At 45.8% G+C, this 17,856-nt stretch overlaps 2 protein-coding genes and 1 pseudogene across 2 annotated transcripts; all 3 read left to right on the top strand.

Annotated features, from left to right (window-relative positions):
- The first annotated feature begins 2,838 nt into the window (after positions 1-2,838).
- On the top strand, positions 2,839-4,294 carry LOC125534443 (annotated as a pseudogene).
- Positions 4,295-8,011: 3,717 nt separating this feature from the next.
- LOC125534442 (exocyst complex component EXO70B1-like) lies at positions 8,012-9,141 on the top strand. The gene has a single exon (XM_048697669.1). The coding sequence runs from the start codon at positions 8,034-8,036 to the stop codon at positions 9,135-9,137; it is 1,104 nt and encodes a 367-aa protein (XP_048553626.1). The 5' UTR covers positions 8,012-8,033; the 3' UTR covers positions 9,138-9,141.
- A 3,127-nt stretch (positions 9,142-12,268) lies between these two features.
- Positions 12,269-17,111, top strand: LOC125540216. Its single transcript, XM_048703793.1, has 5 exons — positions 12,269-12,790; positions 14,751-14,792; positions 15,905-16,104; positions 16,184-16,280; positions 16,714-17,111. Exons 1-3 carry the CDS (start codon positions 12,386-12,388, stop codon positions 15,932-15,934), a joined length of 477 nt encoding a protein of 158 aa, XP_048559750.1. The 5' UTR covers positions 12,269-12,385; the 3' UTR covers positions 15,935-16,104; positions 16,184-16,280; positions 16,714-17,111.
- Positions 17,112-17,856: the final 745 nt, after the last annotated feature.

Here is a 17,856-nt window from a genome sequence, read left to right as displayed (position 1 = left end):
TCAAACTCGTGAATTTTTCTCAAATTTGTGATTTGTTTACAAAGTTTTGAACTTTTTTAAAATCCTTGAGCTTTTTTCAATTTTTGTGATTTTTTCCTCAAATTTTCATGATTTATTTTCAAATTAGTTGACTTTTTAAATTTAGAATTTGTTTTAAAATTCATGAACTTTCATTAAATCTTTGAACATTTTCTAAAATTTTGAATTTTTAATTCACTAGTCAATGTATACGTGCAATGCACGCTAATTTGAAGTATATTAAGTACGTGAGGATATTATTTGCATGTTATTATGTGATTAGCACTATATTTGGCATGAAATTAACTGCGCGCTAAACATGTTGAGCGATCGACATTGAAGCAGTCTAGATCGTTGGATTGACATGATTTGATGACCGAGATTAGTTGGATCTGCCCCTTTGGGTCTTTTTATATTGATATATAGATAAAAATCCTAGGAGTCAGTTTTTACTTTGGTATCTACTGGTTTTTTCTTGAACCAATAGCATGGTCAATGGTTGTGCATCCGATTCCACATGGATGATGAGATAGGGTAGCTCTTTTTTGAAAAGAAAAGAAAAAGACAGTGTAGCACCGATGTCTTCTTGTTGGCATCAAGCATGACGACATTCGCGTGTGTTCACTCCGAGGACGCTAGGCCAACGACCTCGGTAATGTGGTGGATGTTACATCTCTGTTTATGCCGGTGTGGTATGACAATGGAAAAATCGTTAGCCTCTTGACGGCCATGGGGATGGTCTCATGTGGGAATCCGTCTCACCCATCTACTAGTGAATCTCCGGCCTAGTGTGGAGAACTGACAGCCATGACTCAATAGATACGTTTTCAAGCTTATGTTTGGAACACATTGCATGTCTGAGGTGAAACCCCTTGTTCTGGTCTTTGCTATTCGGGATCAACAGTGATGAACTTGCATCGTTATCTTATTGATGACATTGTCTCCTTGATGATGTATTGGCCTTATGTTGTTGGTCTCAGGTATCAGAATGGAAATTCTTGTCCCGATCCTCACCAGTCAGACGTGATAACGACATGGGCGAGACTATCCCTTCTTGAAGACATTGTCACGGAAGAAGTCGGCCTAGTCGCATGTGTTACAATCTTACCTGTAAAGGTTCAACTATAGTTGCCTATGTTTTGTATTTCACTACTTTAACCTTGTTGCCTTGCATTAACTTTAAACAAAATGATTGTGTACATCACTTGATGAGGGTGAGGGTTTGAACCTCCTTTTAGAAAAAAAAAACAACAATGGTGTAGCACTTTCGTTGTTGTCCGGCACCGGCATGCTGTGGATGTGGTTCCTTTGGTGAGGGCAACTTCAATGCACGACCCCAAACAAACATCCGTTTCATTCGCTTTTCGTTCATTTGGGGGTGGCAGTGGGGTGGTGTTCGCCCGGATTTGTGGATACGCCGACCGTGCGCCCGACGCACGGCCACATCTCGGTCGAATACATTTTTTTGCAACACATATCTTTATTTTCATCATTGATTTTTGATACATTGAACCACATCACCAAATCTTGAATAGAATAGCAAGACCAAAGAAAATAAGAATCACAAGAAGACATTTTACAAGATATCAAACTTCCATAACTGCTCCCGTAAGTTGAATTGGTGCCTTCTTAATGCATTTATTGTTGATCTGCGGAGGCTCGATCTCGCGTGCTTCTTTCTTCTTCGAGTCTAAAGAAGTAGAGGTTGCTTCTTCGCATCTAGTCTCATCTCTAGCCTCTATTCTAGCAACAAGTGCACGAACATCTATTAAATTACGCTCTATCAATAGATCGATGTATTCTTCTTCCCAATACCAAAAGTTGCATCCATCATACACAATAAATATTTGAGTGTAAGTAAAACTAGCCGAATCCGAGAGCACAACCAAAGCTAAAGTAGCACATACCCCATCATTTGAGCACTTAGCGAACACTCCGGGATGTTCCGGCGTTGTAGACATGCAGCGCTGGACCTTCCGTGGGTAGTCGTCACACTTTATGAGTGGCAACCGTGCACCGACGAGCCTTTGGGCCAGCACCGAGCCCGGACGACGGTCGTTCATGTTTTTGCCGGCGAACCGCCAACGGGGTAGATCCGAGCGGCTAGAGGCAGAGTCAGTACCTGCATGCGGTTTGGCGGCTTTGCAGGGGCTATTCGGCCGGTGCCCGGCCAGTCCATGGCACAGCGCAGCCTCCCGCAGCCGGGTGAGCTCAACTTCAGTCGGATCTGCTCCAAATCCGACCGTCGGTTCCGCTAAAATCAGGTGGTCGGGCTTGGGCAGCTCGGGGCGTCGAGGGAACGGGGGTTGCACAACGGCGAACGGGGGCTAAGACAAGGGTAGGGGCGAGCGCGCGGCCGTGCTGCATAGCGACACATCTGAGAAAAATGGCAACGACGGCTAGGGACGAGAGGGGTAAGGGTGCAGCTGGAGGGGAAATAGAAAAAGGAGAGGCGGGGTCTATATCCCCGACGAGCGGGTCAGAGGAGGACATGGACAGGTGCCACGCGCCGTCCGCGTGTGTCCGTTTGTCTGTAAACTCGGCCCAAAGCTGGGTCGAGAATAGATCGAAAACGGACATTGGTTCGTTTGCTCTCGATCATTTAAAGGGCCTATTTTGTTCATTTACCTTGAACGGATGCGGCTGTATCATTTGGGATCGTGCGTTGGGATTGCCCTGAAGGCATGTGCGGGCGCCTTCCTAGAAGCTGTTGGTCTAGCCGCCAACCGCGGCTCCGGTACTTGGTGTTGACTTGATCCACGTCTTGCATCCGTCGGTCGTCGTCACGGGGCTCCTGTATATCAGTATTCTCCTCCGGTTCAGCGTCCGCCGTTGCGCTGGAGCGCTTGGGCAACCAAGAGCTCAGGGGGATTGCTCACCGAATGGTCAGCGACGGGTACGCTCACCATGGTGGAAGCATTCGTCCGCGCATCTCCTGCACCAGAATTCCAATTCGTTGGTATCCCGGACCATGCTCTGACAAATTGGTTCTCCGATCTCGACGTCGACTGGGTTCTGCAAATCCACGACGAGCATGGCTTACGGCGGCTGCTTCGAGACAAGCCGGGGACGACGCAAGACTTGGTCGACAAGTGGATCCGGGCTCTTACGGTAATTGCCGCCAGTATCACTGAGTTGGTATGCGCCTTCTACAGGACGCCGGCGGTCACACACTCACACTGTTTGGCAAAGCGAGCATCACCAAAATGCTCGATGCCGTGGATGTCATCATCACCGTTGTCGAAGCGGAGAAGCTACAGGTTGTGCTTGACATGTTTACATGTGTCTGTGGTGCGTCGCACATGTTAAGCATTTTCAACGAGATAGGCGGCCTGTTCGAGAGACAAGCAAAGAGGCTAAGTGAGATCACAGTAAGCACGATGGAGGAGGTGAGGACACTCATGGAGGAAGATGACTCATGGGCTATCGAGATCTCGCAAGGAGGAGGCGAGGTTCACAAGAACACACGGCTCATCATGGATTGTGTCGTATCAATGAAGAATGCACGGACTTCAATGCAAAACTCTGCACCGAGCCACAACTCTGAAAACCTTCATGGCGTGATCGATGGCACAATCGATTATCTGAAGGATCTGCTCTTCACAAAATCGGAGTCATGCTCGGATCAAGGCCTCCGGTATCTTTTCCTGCTCAACAATTCCTATTTCGTCGCTCATGTGGTCTCTGAGTCATCAGCATCTCCTGCATACCTAAATCAATTGCGTTATTGTGAGAAGTACATGTATAGTTATCTCGATGTTTCTTGGGGGCATGTACTCTCCTGCATACCAAAATCGAGATTTCCTGGGCCGATCCATTGTTGGATAAACACGTCTTCATTGGTGAAATTCGAATCGGCATTTCACAAAACGTACCAGACTCAGAAGTTGTGGAAGGTTCCGGACCCTCGGCTCAGAGATGCGCTGCAGAGAGCTATCATTGAGAGAGTCATTACAGGTTACCGCAACTACCTGGAGGAGCATCCGGAACTAGAGAAACACGTTGGCCGCGAAAGTAGTAGGCCTGAAGTTTTGGAGGAGATGTTGGGAGAGCTATTTGAAGGATGAAAAGTTGAAAACTGCTCAAGATATGGGACAGGGTCACCCGACAAATAAGAGGCTGGACTTATATTTCACCGTTGTATTTGGATTCTTTTTTCCCCGTTCCTTTTGAGGTGAAGTTGTGTTGTATTCTAAATTCAGTTGGTGGCTTAATAAGCACAAGATACTATATGAAATGTTCCGCCAAAAGAAAAAAGGAAAAAAATACTATATGAACTGGGCACCAGCTGCGGGTGTGTTTTTATAGTAATTCCATATCAGATACTTCCACATTCTGCTCCTGCGTCAATTCTATACATACATAATTGCCATGTTTAGTTCTGATTATGCGACATCGTATGCACATTTATTTTTGTCTAATTTGGTACAGGTTCAGCTTTGCAGATGCCAAGACCTTTCTATAAAGGAAAACGATCGAGCGAATATTCAGGCTTCTGTTTAACCTTTAAATAAAATATAATGGATTAACTGAACAGATGTTAATATCATTTCCACTCTTGAGCTAAATTGATAAATTCCCCAGCATGTATCCTCATCACAGATTTGCCAGCGTCTTTTCAACAGCAAAACATGAATCAGCAAAGCATCAAGGCTTTTCCTTTAACAAGCATAAAAAATCTTGATGTTACAAAACCACCGTACAGTTGGATTACAACATCCATGGGCGGCGTTAATGCATGATCCACGGTGCACGTCTCTCATTGTAAATCTGTGATGCATTTATAAACCTGTATTTTTCTATGCAAGATTCACAAGTACAGAAGTCTGGCTAATGTCTACATGCCAAGAGAAGAACAAAAATGATGGAATACGATATATCACCAAAATTTAGTATGCTATTCTACATTGTTCTAGCATGGAGGTTACAACCGGTCAATCTTCATTTGCAAGGGACTTCTCGACACGATCATTCTGTATCAGCTTCTGTGGAGCTCTACACAGAGTGAGGAGAACGGAGAGTTTCATGTGTTTGACAGGCCTTCATCGTCTTGCAATGCTCCGCCTCATATTCTCGTACGTTGACGAATACATCGTACAAGTTATGTGCAATGGGATAAGGGATGCCGTGAGCCGTCCATATTCATCATCTTCATAGAGAAAGGATCAAAGGAGGGAGTTCAACTTCTGTCTAGGAGGAGCTGCCGTCTGCGATCACAAAGGTCCGGGGCCGCATCATCATGTCCGAGGAGTAACGTGTAGCAAGGCAACATGCGTGGTGCCATCGGCGCAACACTGCCCGGCGCTCTGCTTTCGCCAAGTCCGACTCGACGCCAGAATGGATCCGCAACAACCCGTATTTCGCCGCCACATGGGTCCTCGACCGCTCCGTCTCAACCGTGGAGACGACCATCAGGAGCCGCCGCCGCCTTGACGGTGAGCTCACCAAGATCAGCGAAGAGTGGTTGCTTAGCAACCACTCCACCAACCCGGCAAGGGAGGCTACCGTCAGAGCTCCGTGGGTGTCGTCTGCATTAGCCGCAGCGGCCCTCTGCACCACGTAGGAGGAGGAGGAGCGGCTCCTCCGCGAGCGGCGGGCAGCCGTGGTACAAGGCTGTCACGGCCCTCCAGCGCCCTTCTGCCGCTGGAGGGACGACGATGGCACAGACGGTGACGGCAGTGTGGCAGAGCAGGGCGGCCACGTGTATGAGATGGTCCTCCGGTATAGGGATTAGGATTGTTTTTCTAGTTTTTAGTAAAACAATCAAAATACCGATTTTTTTACATAAATTATGTCGGAACTTTAATGAAACCGTTCGTGTTTGATGAGTTTTGTCCCGCTTGTTTATACCGGGCTTGAAATGCATGCGGCAGCATTAGATGACCGCCTCTTGCATTAGTGTCTAGGGGCTGATACCCTCTATTCGCGAATGAAGGCAACGTGCGGTTTGCGAGTCCATGTTGGGAATGTCCTTGTCTACTGATAACGGAAAATATGTTTTAGAGCACCTGCACCCAGGTCCTTCTTATCTAGCCATCAATTCCACGCATCGCAATTCATGCAAATACATTTATCTTTTTTGTTTCTCTCATATAAAACATGTCTTGAAGTTCAAATCCTTGTAGAACAACAAAGCTTTCTAACTAAAATTTAGGATAAAAAATTTAGATTTTTTGGTCCAACATAAATATACAAAATAATTTTTGATTGATTAAAAAAAATCTTATTTTCAGTATTTATGTTGGACAAATTTTTTTGAAAGATTTTTCCTAGATTCCACTTACAAAGCTTTGGCGCGCTGCAAAGGTTTGAACTTCAAGACATCTTCTATATGAGAGAAACAAAAAAGAGAAAATTTCATGTAAAAAGTTGGCTGTGTTGCACGGATCTTAAAACAATACTGGAGAGCTAGAATAGCACTATAGCAGGGCCGGGCTGCAGGTGCTCTGAAAATCTGCGTGGAGACGTGTGACAGCTGCTCGTGTGGCCGTCGTCCATCTCTCAGTCCGGCAGCTGGTCTGGACAAGGCAACCGGTGACCTGGGTCCTGCACTCTCGTCTTCACGCGGCTCCAGCCTCCGGCCGGCTATCTGGCATACAAGTCTTCATCCCGGTGTGGCGATCTCCCGGCCCTACTCCTCACAGTTTTCTCAAGCTATTGGAGCAAGCGCGCCCATGTGCATCCATCCACACGCGCGTGGGGAGCTCCTGAACAAGGTGTCTCGTGGCTGTCCAGGAGCTCCCCACGCGCGCCGTGGGCTTTGACCGACGCTTGACTTAAGCCATCCGGCGTCATCGGCGGCAACACGGGCGCGGGCCGCCAACTGGAGACGAGAGGAGGAGCGGGTGGGGCTGAAGGAGACGCGCCAAGCCTGACGGAGCCACATTGAGCGACTTGTCGGCGCTCCAGGCTACGCAAGGTTGGCCAACGTCTCTATCCGGGATGGGTGCCCGTCCACCTGCCCCACCACATGTGCGAGGAGGGAAGAGAAGGGAGTGGCTAGTGGATCCCGCGGCGTGAGAATACTGGAAACATAAAAGGTGGGAAATGAAATGACTAAAACAGGGGACTGGTGTCGCGGTACTCTGGGCAGGTGACGGATCTTCATTGGCCGGAGGGAAGCCTCGCGGGTAAAAATGTTTGTTTCGCCGAAAAACCTCCGTTAACTGTTTACGGGGTACTATAATACCCCTCTCCGTCTCTCCCCGGTCCTCCTCATCCAGCGCCACCGTCCCCTGGTAGCCATCGCTGCCGCTTCTGGTCGCCGCCCCGTTCGCTGCCGCCTCAGCTCGCCATCGTCGCCGCCCCGTTCGCTGCAAGGTAAAGGCTCCGTTCTTCACCCCCTCCCCCCTCCTTCTTTCCTCGGTCCTCCGTCCTCCTCCCATGTTTGCTCTCCTTCTTTTCAGCCACCGGCCACGACGACCCCAAAGCAGACATCCTAACTTGATTCCTTTACATGCATGAACCAAACAAAACCGAGATTTATCCATTATTTAGCTAGTGTTCTAAAAGCTCTTATATTAGTTTACGAAAGGAGTACATCCTTATTACTAGTGTGATCTAATTCCCTTACCATTTACGTTACCAGTCTCTAATCCAAACACATCCTAACAGTAAGCAACAGCATGGACAGCCAGCTTGTTTCCATGCCGAATGTAAGCATGGAGGGCCAGCTTGCTTCGGTGCCGGAGGAGAGCATGGACGGCTTCAGCACGGCTACCTACCCGCCGGGCTATCTCTATCTCTACCGCGACCGGATCCGGACCATACCTGTGTTGGGAGCACAGATAAGATCGATCCCCTTCTCCCACTCACAGTCCACTCAAACCGGATCCAGCTACTCCAGCAACTCCGGTGCCTCGAGTTCTGATCACGTGTCCAACAACTCCGGCAGGTCCTCCCATTCTGCGTCTGTGGCCGCAGAGGACTTCATCGACCAGGTAAAGAAAATCGCTCGCAAAATGGTCCGTGACGGTTACGCCCAGCGCATGGTCCAAACATTCGACATCTATTCTATGCCAGTATTAGGAAAAATCTGGGACCAGGACCGTGCTCTGGCTGATTGGTTATTCGAGCTTGACGTCGACTGGGTTCTCCAGCTCCACCAGCTCCAAGACAACTCGGCATCATGGCTCCAAGGCTCGGTCGTCAGGTGGATTCGAGCTCTCATGGTAACTGCCTACAGTATCCAAGAGATGGTCAGCACCATTCGCCGGACGTTGGCGGTAGCACAGTTTGTCAAAGCGAGCATCTCCAAGATGCTCGTCTTCATCGATGCCCTCGTCTCTGTTCCAAGGGTGGGGAATTTAGGATCCGTGCTAGACATGTATATCTCTGTCTCCAATGCATCATACATGTTTACGCCGGTTGTGATCTCTCCAGAAGCCCAAATCATTTTCAACGAGACAGGTGGCTTGTTGCAAAGAGAAGGAAACAGACTATTGGAGACAATATCCAACACAATGGAGGAGGTGAGGGCACTCATAGAGGACGATGACTCATGGGCTATAGAGATTCCGCGAGGAGGAGGCGGGGTTCACAGGAAGACCCAGTTGATGGTGGATTACATCATGTCCATGTGGGATGCGTGGAACCAGATATCTGCACCGAGCCACAGCGCCGTAAACCTTCGTGGCCTAATAGAGAACACGGTCGATTATCTGAAGGATTTGCTTCTGAGAAAATCGGAGTTGTGCTCGGATCCAAGCCTGAGGTACCTATTCCTGCTCAACAATTCACATTTCATAACACAGGTGTATGGAGACCATGGGGGACTTGAACGTGTGAAGTACATGGACAACTATCTCGATGTTTCATGGGGTCCTGTGCTGTCCTGCATACCGAAATCAAATTTTAATGGACCATTCCATTGTTTGATCAACACCTCTCCGTTGGCTAAGTTCCAGTCGGCGTTTCATAAAACATATCATGCTCAAAAGTTCTGGAAGGTGCCAGATCCTCAGCTCAGAGATGCACTGCGGAGAACTATCGCCGCGAGAGTTATCTCAGGTTACCACGACTGCTTGAAGGAGCATCCGGAGCTAGCGGAACTTGTTAGCCACAGAAGCAGCTGCCCCGAGGTTTTTGAGCAAATGTTGGGAGAGCTATTTGAAGGGTGAAAACTGCTCGAGGCATCAAACAGAGTCACCTGACAAATAAGAGGCTGGAGTGATGTATCACCGTTGCATTTGGATTCTTTTTTCTCCGTTCCTTTTGAAGCAAAGTTGTATTCTGAATTCCGTTGGCAGCTTAATAAGTGTCGGACACTGTTATCAACTGGGCATTTCTATTTGAAGGAAATTTATTTGCATTTCGTACACACTTGTAAGAGAGTTCTAATCTACCAATCTTAAGAAGTTGCTTCCCACTTCTTCCTATTCTCTCACCATGCACCTTGTCCACATCATCATGTTGCCACATCAACGTTCTCTCAACATGCAGCCTCCACATCAGCAGAAATTAAATATCAACAGACTGTTAGGTTCCCATCTGAGTGGGTCATCAATATTGTTTTAGGCGTTGATTCAATATAGCATCTGCAGCCCTCTGATCTCTCTAATTTGCTGCATGCGTGGGATCTCAGGGTCACCAAAGAGAGCGGCCCCTTCCTCTTCTGCCTGCTGTAACTGACCGGTCAATCAAGCGATTTCCTCTTCCACGATTATAACTCTCGCTCGACTCTCCTCTCTCCTGAGGCTGCATCTCTCTCGATCCCCCAACTATCTCACTACGTCGCTCGCGCTGACGGATGCCTCGCGGCGCAGCCGGCCTCCGGTCTCACCTCCTTTTGCCGCCCCCATGTACCTTGCCACGGGACCAGGGATTGCAGAGCATCTGCCACAGGTCTGTCTCACTTCCAACCACGATCTAGGATTGCGGTTCCCTTGCCAGTGCCGATTGGGTGCCCTGAGCATCTTCGAGACAATGGTCGCGAATTTGATTTGTACAGTATTTGGTACTCTTCCCCTGTCATGTCTGCTCAGTTCTGGCCAAGCTAACTCGCGCCGCTGGGAGGCTGGTTCGGCCGGTTCCAATAGATCGGACCAGGTGTACAAGAGTTGCACATTGCAGTTCTTTTTATCTCCTAGACTAGATAGCAATTTAGACGAATCAAATATGGCAATTTGGGTCTATTCGATGAGGCAAGGAGCGGGACACTTCCTATAGTATCCTACGTTTCACCATCTTCATGCCCAAATAATCCGTCATACTACACCAAGCCAACCGACCCCATGAAGCGTACACCCACATGGATTTCGCCAAGATTTTCTTGTAGTATCTGAACGAACCGTGTTATTTGTTAGTAGTTTTTTGATTGCCATGGAGGTTCTGATGCAGAGTACTACATCATAAAATAAGCCATGTGTTCTTTGAAGATTCAGAGTTCCCAGAAGCAGTACAAGATGTTTTTTTACTGAATCTGTCGCAAAATCAATCAGCAAAGCTTTCATATGTACAGACCTTGCTCCTGCAAATGATTCCGTTATCAGCCGATTGTCAGGAACCACAACTCTTTACAGCTTTGATCTTTGGTTGCAAATCCTGAGGATTGCCGAGCAGAGCAATTCTATGTAGGAAAGGCATGGCTATGTATTTATCTCGTGATCAGAGACCAACATATGGAACAGAGCTATGTATTTATCTCGTGATCACAGACCAACATATGCAGGAAAGGCATGGCTATGTATTTGGATTTTTTTCAAAACTATGATATATTTTATAGCATTTTTGAAAACTATACCATGATTTGCTTAAAAATCAAAAGTAGTAGCCCGTCGGCCATCTGTGGGCCGAAGTAGGACTTTTCAGCCACAGCTAGGCCGAAGTAGGGTTTTCGGCCATCTCCTGGCCGAAGTATGACTTTTCGGCCACACATAGGCCGAAGTAGGACTTTTTGGTCAAGTCTTGGTCGAAATAGACTTTTTGGTCAAGTCTAGACCGAAAAGTACTTTTTTGTCTCATGTAGGCCGAAGTTGCATGGCTCATACAATCCACTAAAATGTATTTTCTCGCCACCGTTTCCTGCCAACCCCTTCCCGCCATATGTTCCTGCCACCCGTTTCCCGCCAATCCCTTCCCGCCTTATTTTCCCGCCAACCCTTTCCCGCCACACCGCATACTACAAGAAATATGCTCAATTGTGACCTTCTGGCAGTGACCGTGGAAGAAATCGTCATAAATCTATGACCATTTCTATCCAATTGGTCGTGTCCTGTTTAGGAGAGTCGAAACCATAAACCATAGTGACTATTTTGGTCAAAAAGGTCGTAATTGCCTTACACAAAATGGTCATAAGCAGACAACAGTGGTCGACAGCCTTATTTGTAGCCGATTACGACCAATCCAGATGGTCATGGTGTTGTAACATGGATGACTGGACGTCCACATCATCAATTTTACCTATGTGTCGTGTCATTTTGGCTTATGTGTCGGTTGTAGCGTCAGTCCGTCTATAGATTGACATGTTGACTAAACTGGGTCCACATTTACAGACGGGGCCAACTAACACAGTATAAATGACATGTGGGACCCGTCCCACAAAGGTGAATAAAGCAGAAAAAGGCAAAAATTCACTTTGGCTCATAGGTGTATATACACCCATTGTCTAAATACATATTTTAAAAAGTTAAAAAAATTCGAGAAAAAAATCCCGCGTGTAAATCCGGACACTATATGTGTGTGCACCAAGTTTTTGTGGCTTGTGTAAAAAAAGACAATTTTTGATGCTTGATTACAGCTATTCACAAGCCATTTTTAATCTTTTTTACAAATGCATTTCAGGCTCTTCTCCACATTGAACGTCTTCCTCCTTTGGGAGGGGGGGGGGGGGGTCGTGAGCATCCGATCCTTTCGTCGTCGTCAGCGGTGGCGGGTATAATAATAAATGATTATGATTTTCTAATCCATCAATAAATGGTTAGATGCTTCTCATTCTTCTGAGATTTTCTAGCTTAATTGTAAACAGTTGTGATTTTGACATTTTAGTTAATTGTAAATAAGTTGTGGACTAATATTTTCCAAAAATGATGTGGTCCATTTTATAAGACATATTTGTAGTTCTTTTCACTTAAAAAGTAGAATATTTGGGTCCAAATTTTGAAGATTCCAGCACGAGACAACCGGCCAATGAGAAGCAAGGAACCACTATCACGCGGATCACCCAGTCGAAAGCGATCTGAGCCGTCCATCAAACACCCATCAACGATGGAGGTTCTCCCGAGAAACCCAAACCCTAACCCACCCACCCATCCTCTCCCATTCCCCAGATCCAATCGAGGCATCCCGCCGCCCCCGCCTTCCTCTCCCTCCTGCGATTCCAACCGCCGCCACCCCACCCCCACCCACCACCGCCGACCTCGTCTCCGCCATGCATCCTCTCCCCTCGACTTCCTCCGCGGCTCCAAGGCTCGGCGCTCGGCGAGGGGGAAGCGGTGAGGCCGAGGTGGAGGACGGGGATGGGGTGCATGTTCGACTGCTTCCGTGCGGCCGGCGACTCGCCGCGCACCGAGCGCGCCCGCGCGTAGCTCCTGTCGGATCTAGGCTCGGCGGAGCGGAGATGAAGATCACGGCGTTCGTCGTGCTGAAGCCGTCGGCCGGAGGCGCCGGGGGCTCCTCCTCCAGCGGCGGGCAGGGCTCCAAGACGCTCGTGCTGGCCAACGCCACGGACGTCAGCCACTTCGGCTTCTTCCGGCACGCGAGTTCATCGTCTTCGTCGCCCGCACCGTCGCCCAGCGCACCTAGCCTGGCCAGCGCCAATCCGTCCAGCATGAAGGTAACCACCCATCTCAGATATGCTTGCCGCTACCTGGTATAGTTTACTTTGTGATACTAGAGCAAGGGCGACATGGGCGATTATGGCGATCTCTGCAAAGTAGCTTGTAGCCCTATCTGGTAGTTCATGTGATGCGTCGTAGGATTCGCAGTTGCAAAGTGATCTTATTGCTGAAGTAGCGCTGTAGGCTTGTGCTTCTGTCCATAATGATTCCCTCTGTTCGAGGGTGTCCCGGCTGCAGAGGTGGTAAGTGGGGTGCCTCCCTCTGTTCACTGTTCACATAGTACTACTTTTGGTTGCATTCAGATGGTTTATTTGTTCGATTAACTTCAGTATTTCAGGTTTTAAGTGTCCTATGTGTCTGTCTCCAAATGATTTTGTTGCATATACCATGTTCACATAGTTCTATTATCTGAACTTTTTGGAAGAATCATAGAAGAATTTTGAAATCCCTATTAGAACAAATACTGAAATATTAGTACTGCTCCTAGATGTTTCTCGAAAATTAATGATATTCGTTTGACTTTTACTGGGCTATACAGCCAAGTATATGCACACTATGGCAATATGCAGCCTTGAGATAAATATAAATATTTTCCAACGGTGTATTAACATGTTCCGCTAACTTCAAATTAAAAGGATGTGGGTGGATTATTTAAAACTAGCGGAGTGACCCACGCAATTTGCGCGGCTAGATTCTTATTTTCCGTGAAAATACTTGGTGGTACCAAAATACGCTATGTGAATGTTTTCTGTACGTAATTACACTTGGACAACACCCTTTCATATTTATTTCTTGTAAAATTGGGAGTGACTTTTGTCGTTTATGCTTCCTAAATTGTTTTTTATTTTCCGTTATTGGAATTTCAATATTATTGAGTTGCAAAATGACACTTGTAGGCTCTAGTTGCATCGCAGTGACCCAGGTAACCAATTTGCGCTAGGCTCACTTGTTTCACGAATCGTGTATGCCTTTTCTCCCGAAAAAACTCATGCCATATCTTGAATTTATATTTGAACCAAGATTAAGCCTAACAGGTAAAACTACTTACACATATAATTGTTTTTGAATTAGTGGAGCTGCAAAAAATATTAATTGTTTATGTACAGTTCTCGTTAAACTAACTGGGACTGTGACAACCATCAATTTTTTTTGTAATGTCATGTGCAAAAGCGGACAGACTGGTGGCCATGTGTAGTTGGAAAGGATAAGGTTCATCGAATTCTTTCTCAAAAAGAAACAATGATAATACCCAACAAATAAACATCAAATAGTTCTGTACCAACACCCACAATCAGACAGAGGATGCAAAATATGCCATCTCAAATTTATCGTTGAACTCCATTAGTGGTCATTGTTCTTACCAAGATCATACATATAGACTCTAGCTATTCTTGGACTTGGTGTGCATAATTTATCGAGTATTATTTATGGGTTGTCAAAGATTTTCTTGAACCCATAAGCTCATTTAGTAACATTTGGATTAACATTTAGTGATCCTCATCTATGGCCCGTTCCTGGTAGACAGACTTGATGAATAGACATGGGGCAGTGATAGGCATGAATCTTGTATTCCCTTGAACAGTATAGCCGGCGAGCGTAGATTTGCATACCTCTACATGATATCATGCATGTCCTAGATTCTGATAGGCATTATAGGTTCCCCTTATGCATAAATAGATTAATACACTTTTATGATACGTCTAGTATTTTGACTTCTAAATCTCTGCAACAATAATTATAATTAGTACTCGCTATAACTAATTGCTAGATTGCTAACACTTAATATTTTATTTGAATTTTATATATTAAGGATATCGCTTGGAGTTTGGAAAAAATGAATTTTGCTAATTTTCTTTTATTATTATTTTAGTTCATTTGGTAAACATATAGTTGTATTCTTTTCCAGCATGGTGCCGTTACCTCTTTTGTTATTTCTGATACTTTTCTTGTCTGCAGGACAATGGAAGTCCTTTGTTCGGAGAGGGAAACCAAGTTGAAGTGAGTGGAAAATACTTCAGTGCATCCTGGAGTCTAGCTACTGTTCTTAAAGTGATTGGTGCTTCACATTTTCTAGTACAGTACATGCATACTGAAAATGATGGGTACACGAAGTTTTTTGAAACATAAACTTGTTCATGGCCCTACTTGTGTCGGAAAGTGCCAAACTTGAAACAGAAACTTGTAGTAGCGGGCCTGGAGCTTAGTTCTTCAAGCACAACCTTTTAAAGCAGAAATCAATGCACCTCATTGTTATATTTTTTTGCCCTACTGCTTTAAGCACCGTTGGTACAACATGAACTGGACTTCTTGGGGGTGACTGGATTTTGGGCAAACTTTGTTGCTGATATTGGCCAAATTATGTGTGCATAATCCATCTAATCTAATATATAAATCTGAGATCTTGAAGCTTCATTCCTTTGGTCACCCAAGATATATTAATGAAATGCTTTTGCCACTCCATTTGTTTGTGAATTTGCCTACCTGTTCTCATGTGACTCAGTGAGCATGCATTCAAGTTTTTCTGTAGGTCTATTCAGCATGACCCAGTGCTATGTGTTTTTAGCTACTTTAGCATTCAAAGGAACATAACGATGAACTCGGATCCAGGGCATGTACTCTAACCAGAGCATGTACAGTCTGCCATATTTAGAAATTCCTGGATACCAGATACAACTATGCCCTTAATTAGTAAATTTCCTTCAACAACCCATGCTTATGATCTGAGAACACTCTATTTGTGTACTGATGTACATTGGATGCCCGGCTTTTAATTTTGAGTGTGTGTAATGTGATGTCTGGCATTCACTTGAAGTGGCACTCCTATATTTGCTTATAATATAAATACTTGTTTATGCATACAATGCAAATATTTTGTTTATGCATACCTGAACTCCTAGCTAGCACTTTACAACTTATTCTCTGGCTTCCTATTAATTAAATGGTACACCCTCCGTTCCAAATTACTCGTCGTGGTTTTAGTTCTAGTTTCCTGCCTCTTTGATTTGTTCGAGTATTATCTGCACATTAGTTCTTTCATTCATTGAGTAGTGTGTATTTTCTGCTCATCTAGGTTTGACAACTAGTTCCTTGCTCTGCTCTGCTCCTGCTAGGTGCTCGTGGAGGAGGCCAAGGCGCAGTAAGACAAGGCCGTCTTCAAGGTGCTCGATCTGGTACGATCTTTTAACTTCGGAAGGTTGAACCTCTCACCGACGATGACCGTCATCGGTGAGCTGCTGGTTGCCTCGGCCTCCCGCGGCATCTCTGACCGCCCCTACTCTTTTGACGAGCACAGGCTGCAGCTCCTAGAGAGGTATGCACCTCCGTCGTTCCCCTTCCACTACTGATGCTGCTCAGATTCCCCGGTCTTACTCATCTTGTCTCTTGTGTAGGGTGCACGAATGCCACTTCTTCCACCAGCGATCCTCCCCTCTGCGCCCAGCCTGTGGAACACTTCGAATCTTTGGAGTGGCCAATGTCTTCCTGCAGGTAGCACCCCCTGTCCCTCTCCATCCTCCATTCCCCTGCAGTTCCGTTTTTTCTTGAAGTCATCCTACATACCTACATAATTAGGAACATATGCTAAAGTGAAACTAGTGCTATGTTGCATCAAATGGTTATTTCTGGATTTGGTACCAGTTTTGGCCTGGCTTGTGCTTGATACCTTGCTTTGGTTTTCAGTAGCAAGTAGTGCCTTAGTACCCTTTCTATCATCTGGTGTCCATGGATCAAAATTTTGGCTGTTATGTATTTATTGTAGTATCGAGAATGGCTCAAACCTGAAGTTCTTAGGCTGTACATATGGCTATGCTCCATTCTTTTGTGCATTTTAATTCAGTGTTGGTGTTGATTTGATGCCCATGTTTAGAAACAAACTACTGTAGGATAAATAGGTTAATCTTCTTGGTTTGTTCGTCTGCAGATGACTGATGAGCTGATCTTCCACCAGTGGTAGCGGGAGGTGATGCTGGAGCAGTACATCAATCAGCAGATCATCCTGCCATTTGGGCAGGGAGAAGCTGGGACAGCCCTAATGCAGTAACATCACCATGTGGCAAATCCAGTAGATTGACACAATATTGGTGCTTGGGTGACGGGACAAAGTATGTGTACTAGTGATGGTACACGATATTCGTGCTTCTCATTGATGTTATGTGTGATCAGCTAAAATTTGTGCTTCTCGTCCAATCTATGTTGATGTGCGCTTGTGCACTTGTTGGGCCTTGAACCTTGCTGTGTAGAGGAGTCGATTGATGATGTATTGTATTTCATGTGATGTGTTACTGAAATGAAATATATGAAATATTTTATTATGTTGTATTTGTTTTCTAATGGGCCTATCCTTAAATGTGCATGCTTTTGATAAAATAATGCATCAGCCCAAATAAATCAAACCAATTCAATTAAGAAAATAGGTATTGGGCTGGCCCCATGTCAGCTAGATTAGTGGATTGGGCTGTGAAATTTATGATGATTGGGCCAGGCCCATGTAGGCTAGATTAGTGGAATGGGCTATGAAATTTATGATGATTCCATTTGGTCACTAACAATGCCACGTCAGCTCAGCCACGTCAGATCCTATGTGGCTCAGGCAAATGGGTAGTGACCTTTCTGAAATTTTGGTCTTTAGTCTAGCTATGACCAAAATTCCAAAAAGGTCAAGTTTGTTCGTTCTTGACGGCCAACTGTTGACCTTTTGAATTTGGTCAAAAAAAGGTCAATAAACGATAAATATGATGAATCAACGACCAAAATGGGGAGTCATAATTGACCGTATTTCTTGTAGTGGCAGTTATTCTTTCCCGCCATTTTCTCCTCTGTATCTATAAAACCCCCTTCAGGCGGAGGTGGATAAGCATTCCAGTGTAGTGTAGTCGAGATGTCCCATTATCCATTCGATCGTAGTTTTCACCCTGAGATGAGCAGCACTCTGCTGAGTCTAGCTACCGATTTCAGGATGGACAATAGGATAGTTCCATGGGACGAACTCACCGGCAGTGACACCATAATGAATGAGTTGGCTCATGAATTACGTAGGTCTGGGTGGCCTGAAAGGACCTATGAG

The sequence above is a fragment of the Triticum urartu genome, chromosome 2 (assembly GCF_003073215.2).
Source record: "Triticum urartu cultivar G1812 chromosome 2, Tu2.1, whole genome shotgun sequence".
Lineage (NCBI taxonomy): Eukaryota > Viridiplantae > Streptophyta > Magnoliopsida > Poales > Poaceae > Triticum > Triticum urartu.
This window is presented reverse-complemented; position numbering and strand designations above follow the sequence as displayed.